General features: G+C 38.0%; 1 protein-coding gene across 2 annotated transcripts; it reads right to left on the bottom strand.

Moving 5' to 3' along the window:
- Positions 1-2940: 2940 nt before the first annotated feature.
- LOC5572684 lies at positions 2941-7354 on the bottom strand. Of its 2 annotated transcripts, none has more exons than XM_021850082.1 (2): positions 7257-7354; positions 2941-7203 (listed from the first exon to the last, which is right to left on the bottom strand). In XM_021850082.1, the coding sequence occupies exon 2, from the start codon at positions 7200-7202 to the stop codon at positions 3042-3044; it is 4161 nt and encodes a 1386-aa protein (XP_021705774.1). In that variant the 5' UTR covers position 7203; positions 7257-7354; the 3' UTR covers positions 2941-3041. The 2 variants fall into 2 exon arrangements, with proteins under 2 accessions (XP_021705774.1, XP_021705776.1); XM_021850084.1 differs by having other exon boundaries at positions 2941-7189.
- Positions 7355-12140: the final 4786 nt, after the last annotated feature.

The following is a 12140-nucleotide window of genomic DNA, read 5'->3' as shown; positions in this document are numbered from 1 at the left end:
AAATGAAATCATGATGTACATCTTGTTATCACTATGTTATGCGGTTGTAATTCGACTTTGCTCGGGTACTGTGTACCAAGCAGTTCGGCCAATGATATCTGAACATCAACACGGTTTTGTCAAGAAACGTTCTACAACCACCAACTCGCTGGTTACATTAGTTGAAGTAAGTTGATGCAGTCTATGTGGATTTCAGCAAGGCTTTTGATAAAGTATCGCACATGCTAGCAGTGGATGTTTAGGTCTGCCTGATTGGACAACGCAATGGCTGAGTTCTTATTTAACAGACCGCACAGCTTTTGTCAACATAAATGGCATAAATTCGTCTAGCTTTGAAATACCATCGGGGGTCCCTCAAAGAAGCCAATTAGGACCCTTGATTTTGATCTTGTTTGTGAACGATATGTGTAACATTCTGTCTTCGCTTAAGCTCATGTTTGCCGACGACTTGAAAATGTATCGAGTGATAGAGTCTCGACTTCATTGCTGTGCTCTCCAGGAGGATATCGATCCTCTACCCGAGCAAAGTTGGGTAACAAAAAGATAATAAGTTGTATTATCCGATAACAAGCATTTAATAACAAAGTTTGTTTTCATTTTGGTTGAATAAGCAGGCAACATTACAAACGCGATAACAAAAGTTTATACTAAAGATATCATATAAATATCTCATTGTGTTATCATTTGAAACACATTGATAACAAGCTTTGTTATCCAGCCAGTTTTCCTAATTGATAACTCATTATGTTATCAATTAGTTATAAAGATCGAATTATGATAACAAGCATTTGACGTCATTCACCCGTCGGTGGCATCCTCGATCTGTATATGCAGATAAAGACTTGGGCATCACTATTAGACTGGCCCTTAAACAAAAATGTAGAAAAACTCAACGGGGCACCATCTAGATATGTGCCTTAGGGTAAGGAAATAGCTCTCACAAAATTTCAACACGATTGGTTGCTCCACTAGCTGGCGCATTCAATTTGAAGTTTGTATGGGATATTCGTTTCAAATATATGGAGAATTGACATAATGTCACAACAACTACCGAAAAGCTAAACATTACATATAATTTGCAATTGGATTAGATGGACAAATTGATGTGAAGATTTGCGAAAAAGTTACACGTCTTCTCAGTGAGAATCGAACTCACGACTCCCCGATCTCTAGTTGGGGCGCGTTAACCACTACGCCATGAGAGGACTCATGAACGCAGAAGTTAACCTGAATTCGATTTCAGCTCAATAATCACGTGGTCATCTTTCGCAAAGTGCACCTCTTTCGGAAGAATTAGATGCCCATCCAAACACAACGCTTTCTATATATATCTAATGCCTAGCCCAAGAGCGCATTATTTTTTATGTATGGAAATAGCACACTACACTAGCCAGCAACTGCGCTGGCTAAGGTTTCTATTGTGTGGGCTTCCAATGGGTCGCGACGTTCTCAAACGACCGGTTACGGAACATGAGTCCGTTGCTCGATAAATACTTGTTTTAATTATGAATCGTGGTTTACGGCCAACCAGCCGAGTGGAAGTTTAACAACTACCGAAAAGCTAAACATTACATATAATTTGCAATTGGATTAGATGGACAAATTGATGTGAAGATTTGCGAAAAAGTTACACGTCTTCTCAGTGAGAATCGAACTCACGACTCCCCGATAGTAACGCGCCCCAACTAGAGATCGGGGAGTCGTGAGTTCGATTCTCACTGAGAAGACGTGTAACTTTTTCGCAAATCTTCACATCAATTTGTCCATCTAATCCAATTGCAAATTATATGTAATGTTTAGCTTTTCGGTAGTTGTTAAACTTCCACTCGGCTGGTTGGCCGTAAACCACGTTTCATAATTAAAACAAGTATTTATCGAGCAACGGACTCATGTTCCGTAACCGGTCGTTTGAGAACGTCGCGACCCATTGGAAGCCCACACAATAGAAACCTCAGCCAGCGCAGTTGCTGGCTAGTGTAGTGTGCTATTCCTATATCTAAAAAACAATGCGCTCTCGGGCTAGGCATTGGATATATATAGAAAGCGTTGTGTTTGGATGGGCATCTAATTCTTCCGAAAGAGGTGCACTTTGCGAAAGAGGACCACGTGATTATTGAGCTGAAATCGAATTCAGGTTAACTTCTGCGTTCATGAGTCCTCTCATGGCGTAGTGGTTAACGCGCCCCAACTAGAGATCGGGGAGTCGTGAGTTCGATTCTCACTGAGAAGACGTGTAACTTTTTCGCAAATCTTCACATCAATTTGTCCATCTAATCCAATTGCAAATTATATGTAATGTTTAGCTTTTCGGTAGTTGTTAAACTTCCACTCGGCTGGTTGGCCGTAAACCACGTTTCATAATTAAAACAAGTATAATGTCACAGTTTCGTTCCATATACTAGTTGATCGCATTCAATTTAGCTCAGAATGACAAATACTCCAGAAATCAGCACTCCCGTACAATTACATATATGAATGGAGCTTAGAACTGCCTCCTCCCTGACGTTAACATTTCGTGGATTGAGGGCGGGCTCTTCAACCGCATCTGTTGGGAGTGTTCTGTCAATCGAGGGCTTGATTTAACAGCTGTTCAAGAAAACTTTCTTCTGGAAGAAGATTCCCAGCCGCGGGTTTCGTGCAAGTGTCTCTGCTTGCGGGTCCGCACATTCATTTTTGGCCCTTCATACAGGAGACTGTCATCAGTACAAATCGTGTTTCAGATTATTCCAGTACTATAGACAGATGCCTTGGTAGAACCTAATCATCATCAAAGATAGTTTAGTGTATTCTTGGTCGTGATAGTCAGGATAGTGCTGAGTTGGGATCACTCCATTAGTTACAATGATTTGAAATTTATTTGTTTTGAAGAATTCGTCGTATCGACCGTGTCTGTGGTACTTTTTTCGGATCTCAAAATGAAATAAAATTGTGTGTTATTTATTATAAAAATATAATATAAAAATATAACAAATATAAGGTATAAATATAAATGATTTTTATATATTTCTAAAACATTTCATCAAATTAAACATTTAATTGCTTCACTGGTTCTGGAATTGTTTCCTAAAGGCACTCTGTATGGCTTCATTTTTTAAAACATCGATAGCTGCGGTGCAACTTTCACTAAGTATCACGTTTCCACAACCAGCCCATTTGAAAAGATCGTACAAATGGGCTATCATCTTGATCCGTTCTTCGACTAGAAGTGATTTCGTGTCAGGATTGAGCTCAACATTTTTCAGGAACAAATTCATCACATCTCGATCCATAAGGAACTTATTGACGGTGTCCATAGGCCACAAAGCTTTCGTTCTTTTAATCGCTTCTTCAAAAAAATCGGTATTGTTGTGTTGCACAACAAGTTGAAAGTACTTGTCGAAACGATGATTGATGTAACTGAATAGAGCTTCCCGTTCTTGATCGTCAATTGTAGCGATAAGATCGTCGACCAACCAATTCAATACTTGAACGAACGGTTTCCGACAGGTCATCTCGAAATAATCTTTGTCCCCATCGCTGAAATCTATCAGATATTTGCGAACAAAGTTATTGGGGTTCTTCTTCAGAAGAATGCCCAGCAGTTGTAGTGTCTGATTTCCTCCGAGTGTTTTAAGGTTTACGAAATTCTTCTGAGCTCTATTGCCAAAGCAGAATTTCAACGAACATTTTGTATCGCGTGGCAGACTGTCGTACAGAACTTCAAGAACATTAAATACCGACTGATTCAACGAATTACGAATGAGAGTGTATCGATCCGCAGGCGAGAGCTTTCCTAGATAGTAATTAAACTCTCGTAACTTCTCTGGATGGAGTCGTGCTGTTGATGGTGGTTCGAAATCTTTAGTCATTTCAACAAACTCGACTATTTCTTCATTTTCTGCATCTTTTTCTCCTTTTACAATCCTTAACGTTTGTAGCTCTTCATTTGGGTTGATTCCACCGATGTGGTGATCCAAGAATTTGGTGGCAATACTTAGGCGAGACGGACATAAGTTTTGTTTCATGAAGGAAAAGAATTCTTTGCTTGCATTGGTTTTATACGTCAGAAAGTATAAAGTGGAGAAATACTCGAAATATGTGTGGTGTACAAATCCAACAGATGGAATCAGTCGCACGATACCATACATCTGAGCTTGGCTGCAAAGCACTTCTAGCACTTTTTCTGATGCATTGTTGTAAACATGAGCCGCAATTTCTATGTGGTTGGGAATGAAACTTCTCTCTAATGCGTTGATGGCAGTTTCTTCTGCATGGGATGTCATTTTGAACTGACGTTTGATCAGCTCACGGAATTTTAAATCCACAAACTTTTTGTAAATTAATCCTATTGTATATGGTTGAGGTGGCTCAAAGTCAGATGAGCGAATAGCTTCTTGATATATTACTGCAATAATGTAGGTCTGCATGGGAATTCCAATAAGTGAGCCATCTTTTAGCATACTGCGAAATCTGGCAATCAGACCTTCAATGTTTTTCTTAATTTGATAGTGTTCGTCATCATCTTCGATACTATCAATCTTCCAGAATCGTATCAAGTATTCCATTTGATCTTCTTCACTGAATGGAGGTAACTGGCAAACGATTATGTTGTGAAAAATCTTTTCCATAAATTTGTAACAGTGTGGTCGAGTAGCAATAATAATTTTGAATAAACCCAAGTTCAAAATGCTTTTCAACATCTCTTTCAAATCTTCTCGCCATGACGTACCAATTTCGTCGATTCCATCCAACAGTAAGACAACCTTCCTTTGCCGTATGAGAGACTTGATAAGAAATTCATGCGCTTTTTCCATTACTTTCATCATTTTACATATTGTTGTCACGATGTCACATTTTAGATAACCCATTGCGGCTTTACATTCAAAGTATACAATCAAATGATTTTTGTAATCCTTATGCTCTCTTAGCTTCATGGCAATGTTAATCATCTCCGTACTTTTGCCCATTCCTGCTTGATCGGATATGATAACATTTGAAAATTTATTGTTTTTTATTATTTTAGATATATTATATCCATCAATGTCGCTATAGCTTTCGAGCTCATCTGACATGTCGTGAGGGATTTTATCGTCTTTAATTGTTTTAGATTCATCATTTTCACAAAATTTGATATTTCTACTGATAAAGTTCTCATCTCTTATTAAAGGATTACTTTCAATTCTCATGGGTTTTCGATAGAGCGCGAGCACGATTGGAAAATTTTCTTTAAGAAAAAGCTCTTCCTGTAAAACATTCTTAGCAGTAGAGGTTTGCAGATCAGATAACGACACTTCTGTATCCTCTATTTTAATTTTACAAGTCCTGCTTAACTTACTAGTATCGAACTCATCTTCAAAGCAATTTCGTGGGCTATGGCCAATAAATATAGTGGGAACTCTGATTAATGTTAATTTGTTTCTAGCTTCGTTTTCTTCTCTACTATTTTTGATTGACGTGATGATTAGACACTTCAATCCATTTTCTACTATTAGTTCATCGTTTGTGATCTGTTGCAGATCACTATAATTCTTACTGAGGTTTTTATTGTCTTGCACTAAATATCTATTTGATATTGGAGCTAACAAACTTTCAACAACTGAAATCAGTCGAGAAAGTGTACACTCGACATCTTGCATTCCTTTTATGCTTAAATATTGCTGAGCTTTCCATTCCGACAGATATTCATCCACAACATTCGTGAGTTTGTCTGGGGTTTTCTCATCTTTAAAGCAATTGTGCAGATTTTTGCCAACAAGTATAATGGGAAGATTGATAGATTTCAGTTGGGTTTTCGCTTTTTCTTCTTGTATGTTGCTATGTACCGATGTGACGATTAAACACTCTATACATTTTTCTGCTGTATATTTATTACTAGCAGTACATTGCACTTTTTCGAAAACTTCATTAAGATTTTTAATATCTTGCACCAAATATTTTTTTGCTGTCAATGTTTCAACCAATGAAATTATTCGTGAAAGTGTACCCTCTCCATCATCAATTTGTCTGATGCTTAAATATTTCTGTGCTTTCCATTCCGACAAATATTTATCAACAACATCGTTAAGCTTCTCTAAGTCCTCAAATTTCAACTTCATATAGGGACCGCAATGCATGCTATCACGAAGATGTAGTAATTTAACAATATTTCCAACTTGTTCCTTACAAACCATTCTCTTAAATGCACATTTGGCTAGTAGTTCACTCATTACTCGAAAATGCGTCACATTGGCACTGAGCAGTTTTTCAAATTCGTCCTCCTTGGGCAATTCTACGTAAAGCCTGAAGCGTTTACCAAACTCATCAAGGTCACTCTGATCTGCAACGTTTTCCCATGACTTCCACTGCACATCCGGATCATTTCCTTCCTTAAAATCTGCATCCACTTTAAGCTGGAAGTGCGTTGCGTACTCGGCACTGTTTAATTCACCCATCGCAAACGTACCCAGTTTCTTCTCAGAAAACTTTTCCTTCATGCTCGATTCAAACTGCTCACGGAATCGAACCGTTTCGGGAAGCAATCCCTGTCCTTCGATAAAGTTTTGCTTGAATATGGAGTTTGGCCCATTGCATTCGATTACCTCCTTGGCCATAATGCGGTAAAAATCCTTCGCAGCTCGTTTGGATGTCCATTCTTCTTTTTTGAATAACACATCGACAAACTTTTCGACGAGAGCTGCCCGGGGATGGACAAGTTTCAGGAAATCCTTCGTTATTTCCTGAAACTTTTCGTCTTTAAATTTCATTCGCTGGTATTTTAGAATTAGATTGTTTTCTAAAAGATCTCTGCATTTATCAAATGGTTCAGCTTCTACAAACCAATCTTCTATAGGTTTGGCTATACTCATATTCGTCCAAATAAGAAGTTCTTCCAGTTCATCGAGCTTAATAAATTGTTTAATGCTCAAAAAGGACTTGAAATATTTTAAAACGTACGTCTTCTTCTTCTCACAGAGGTAAGCTTGGTCAATCATATGTTTTGAATGCTTGACTTGTAACATTTTTGTTAGTTTCTGTCCGCCTTTGAATTCGGCATGCAAGACAACGTCATCGAAAGCGTGCCGAACGACATTTGGGATATTGATTCCATTCACTGCGCTTCCGATATCGAACTTAACTATATTCTGATTGCGCCACAATGTATCGACCCAGAGGACAAGCGTTTCGTGTTGATAGTCATGACCGGTTGGATCGTTTTCTCCCTGATTTGATCCTGCCGTTGCCATTCTTAAAACAGCTGTTGTTATTAATGTTTACCTAATTTGATTTGATCAGCTTACCTTATTTATATTGATCTTTAGAAGATCTAATGGAAGACTATTTGATATGTCTTAAATGTTTTAGTTTGCAGTGAGTCATATTAGACCGGCAATAATTTCAAGCGTGTGGTAGAATAAGGGCGTAAGTCGCATGATCGATTTCTCTTCATCGCTCCTCTCTTCTGTTAATAAAGGTGACAAGATGCGTGTTTGTGAGCATTTTTTCACTTCAGAACGTTAGGCAACGATGCAACCTTGCGTCCTGAGGTCAAAAAATGGTGACAAACTTGTGTCTTGTCACATTTATTAACGGAAGAGAGGATTGATGAAGAGAAATCGATGATGCGACTTACGCCCTTATTCTAGCACACGCTTGATTTCAAGAATATTGTGCTGATTCCGATGTACACAAACATTGCTTGATGATGACAGATTCTAACAAATTTACCACATGGGATTCGCATTTTCGGTTTTATCGCATACAACAAAATATTGCATCTAATTTCTTGCAAGGAATTTTTATCATTTTCAGTTCTACTATTCACCGCACCAAACATCAAGGCGCTAGCTTCTACGTATTTGTAAAGTAAATAAAAAAAATCGATTTTTTGAACCACTCTACACTGAACGAAAACTCCGGTCGCACATTGAATGATTTGTAATTCACAGGGTCATAAAACATTATATTCCTCATTTTGAATGACTTTGAAGGAATATGATGTATCCACTGTCTGTTGAACAAAAATCATCCAATTCAGAGATGAACTTTAGATCATAATAGAATGGTATTAGGCAGCTAATTGAACAATGGTAACACGAATGAATAGCATGCAACTTATGACGGATTTTAATATCTCCCTTGTCCCAAACCGAAAATCATTCAATACGCTTCCAATCGCGAAACGCAACATACTGTTAGCCATCTATACTTTGGTAGCGCAACTAGTCAGATGATGAGAGATTTGATTTTTCACGCATCCATCACATGCCGCTGTGGGGAAAAATGTTTTATTTTCCTGATATAAGACGGTTCACAGTGAAACAGTTAGGCGGAAATGGTAGGAATATCCAATCTCTATGTTCTACATACGTTTGTTTTTTGTATCATTGCACTACTTTCATAAAAATTGAGATCCGGCTGGTATGAGCACTAGTTTGAGGTTGGAAAACCAGGATATGTGAGGTTAGTTTCATTGGAACTTTCGCCTGAGCGATTTTTGCGCTTGAATAAAACACGCTTCGGGACATTCTCCGCTGCCCCTAAAAATGCCATTGGGTAGATAAATGAATTCTCTACCATTGGATCTCATTCAATTTCATACATAAGTGAAGTAAGCGGTGAAAATAAATATTTTGTTCCGAATGTTTTGGAACCATGAATGAATTTGACATTGCTCTCGTCAACCATCATCATGACGACAGCAGCACACCCCACCGGACGAATTGTCGTCTTGGGAGCGAATTACTGTCTGAAGTATCAGATGAAAAGGGGATGGTCAAATGTCAAAACAATCTTCTAAATCTAAACGTAAACATGGTGACGGCAGCGTGGTTTTCCAAGCGTTTCTGGGTGAATTTTACAGATAATTGCACTTGTAATTTTACATTAGCCTCTTTTGTATCATTCATTTAACACTTCTTAATGGTATCTACCAATCACAGGTCGCAAATCTGCAAGTATTTGGAGGTCATACAATGTATTCGGTAGGTTGGCATCTGTTCCTGAAGACTGGTAAATAATATATATGATAACCTCGTTAAGAAAATAAATAACAATGTACATTCACCAACAATGCTCTGAAGTTGTTTATTTTTTATTTGAATTCTTTTAAATTATTAACTACAATGGAATGGGGATTGCTTACATGCATGTATGATGATCATTTAATTTGAGGCATCTATTCGAAGGATAAAAATCATTCCAAGACTGGATGATTTTCATTCGGAGTGATTTGTAAGCAGATGATTTTCCGCAGATGAAAATCATCTTGATTGTGTCTGAAAATAGGTATGGGGCTCGGATGAGTCAATGATCATTCTATGTGCGACCGGAGTTTTCGTTCAATGTATACGCTTCCAATCGCAAAACGCAACATACTGTTAGCCATCTATACATTGGTAGCGTAACTAGTCAGATGATGAGAGATTTAATTTTTCACGCATCCATCACACGCCGCTGTGGGAAAAATGTTTTATTTTCCTGATATAAGACAATTCACAGTAAAACAGTTAGGCGGAAAAGGTAGGAATATCCATTCTCTATGTTCTACATACGTTTGTTTTTTGTATTATTGCACTACTTTCATAAAAATTGAGATCCGGCTGGTAGGAGCACTAGTTTGAGGTTGGAAAACCAGGATATGTGAGGTTAGTTTCATTGGAACTTTCGCCTGAGCGATTTTTGCGCTTGAATAAAACACGCTTCGGAACATTCTCCGCTGCCCCTAAAAATACCATTGGGTAGATAAATGAATTCTCTACCATTGGATCTCATTCAATTTCATACACAAGTGAAGTAAGCGGTGAAAATAAATATTTTGTTCCGAATGTTTTGAAATCATGAATGAGTTTGACATTGCTCTCGTCAACCATCATCATGACGACAGCAGCACACCCCACCGGACGAATTGTCGTATTGGGAGTATACGAAATACGTTATTGTTCGTTTTGTTGAGGAATAGATTCTCGTGCACATTTTGAACGTGGAAAAATAAATACTCACACGTCCGTTTCTATGGCACTTTAATAGAAGCACGCAACTTGCATTCAATGTACAATCCAACATAATGCGTTACATGTGCGTTACTTGTTGGTTTTGTTAGCTACGACGCCATCCAATATATGGCAAACATGGTGGGAGAATATTTTGGTGTGACAAAATTATTTAGGTGTGAGTCTATTAGAGGGCAAAATCCTTAATATTGTCGGCGCGGTAAAAAGTTACATGCACCCTACTTCCGAAGTAGAGTATCTTGCATGGATTTCGAGAACAACCCAACTTCGGCGAAATGCATTTTCTAATAATTGACCAAACTTACAATATGTGAGCATTATGTTATCGGTTGTTGTTATTTTAGTAAAGATATTATTTCCTATTCAGAATGATTTTATTTTCTACACATGTTTCACATAAGAATTTGAGTTTTTCCATTCGTATCAAAATAGCAAAAACGGTAAAATGCGATGTGAAAAATTATCCTTGAGCTAGAATCAAGACTTGAAAGGCTTTGTTTTCAGGAAACAATTCCAAGTAACATCCACATGTCATCAAATATACATACTCTATAATTTATTATACCGTACACCCCCGCTAATTTGAACGGTACCTACCTCATGCAAACCATCGGGGTTCATTTTTAATTTGAACATCAAGTCACCATAGAGCGCTGCATATGACGAGCCTAACCTCACTTATTTGACAGCTGCTGGTCCTGTTGTTTACGTTTCGGACTTAGTCGTTTTTTCCATCATTTTTTCATCTTCGCATTTCTATCACCAGCATGCTGATGGTGACGATTGTCCACGGTAGGAAGATAGAATAATACGATCCGTGGGTATCTGCAGTGGATTTGACCTCTTCTCGCAGCAAACTTTCACGAAATTAAGAATGATTCGAAAAAAGTACTAAGTCCAAACTGTAAACAACAGGACCAGTACCTGTCAAAATTGATGCGTGACGTCACAGTGCAGTGAAGTATAGAAACGTGTTACCTCTTTTACTGTTTTGTTTTGATTCTGCGTTCCGTTCCACAGCGTTCCATTCCACTTTACTCTGTTCTATGGACCGATGCACGAGTTCACTAATTTGACGTTTGAGCGGTGCCGAATTCATTCGTTGCCATGGTCACGTAAATAACAAGGCACCTCTCAAACGTCAGATAGTGAACTCGTGCATCGGTCCATAAGCTAAATGACGTTTGAACCATTTTTAATCTGAACGATGTGCAAATTAGCGGGGTACAAATTAAAAAGGGTTCAGATTAAATGTGGTCAAACCAACAGGGGTACCCGGTAGTTCGAAAATGGTTGTTAACGTCCGTAATTCAATTTTTCAACCCAAAAATAAAGTCACACTCAATCGATTATTGAACAATTTCAGGCTTTGGAAAATTTAACGATCATTGACAGCCATAATTTCATCCCATTTATCCACCTGCATTCATACAACATGTATGACATTTATCGTTCGTGGAAGATAACGAGCCATGAACGAAAACAAGACAGCCACACACCATCCACTTTTTGGCGATCACTGTGTGTTAACACCTTGTAACATTCGCTGACCGACTCTCATTCTGATCAAGAAACATCAAGAATATTTTCTATTTTCTGTGCTATGTTGGCAACCAAAGAGGTGTTCAATAGTCCAATAGATTAATATTAGGTTGTTAAAGGCTGAATTACCAGAAAATTTGAAAGTTATTACCAACTTTATGCAAAACATAAATCACACGAATTGCTCGATACTGTAGCAGTCTGTGAGAGTTGCTGCTCTCGTACCACGTACCAATCGAGAGACTGAATGTTTACATTCATAGGGCTCTCCGAATGCGATGTGTCACGAACTGTTATGGTTTACGAACTGTCACACTCTCCGAATATGGTTCGATCGGCTTATTCGGATCAAAATCCAAACACTGAACTATTTTCCATTGGCATAATCATTCTGAACCATTAGTTTATTATATTTTATGTGCTCCCTGGTCGTCTACAAAATAACTATTCTGAAAAAAATAATAAATGCTCCTTCCTATGCTAACACGTTTTCAACCCAAAGGGTTCATTCAAAAATGTCATAACGCCAATATTGGTGATTTTTGACAGCCCCTTGTATCGCTTTTTGTGTGAAATTTGAGAATGTTGCCAAATACCCTATAACTGTTCTTCTACTAAACTGAACGAAAG

Source organism: Aedes aegypti, chromosome 3 (genome assembly GCF_002204515.2).
Source record: "Aedes aegypti strain LVP_AGWG chromosome 3, AaegL5.0 Primary Assembly, whole genome shotgun sequence".
NCBI lineage: Eukaryota > Metazoa > Arthropoda > Insecta > Diptera > Culicidae > Aedes > Aedes aegypti.
This window is presented reverse-complemented; position numbering and strand designations above follow the sequence as displayed.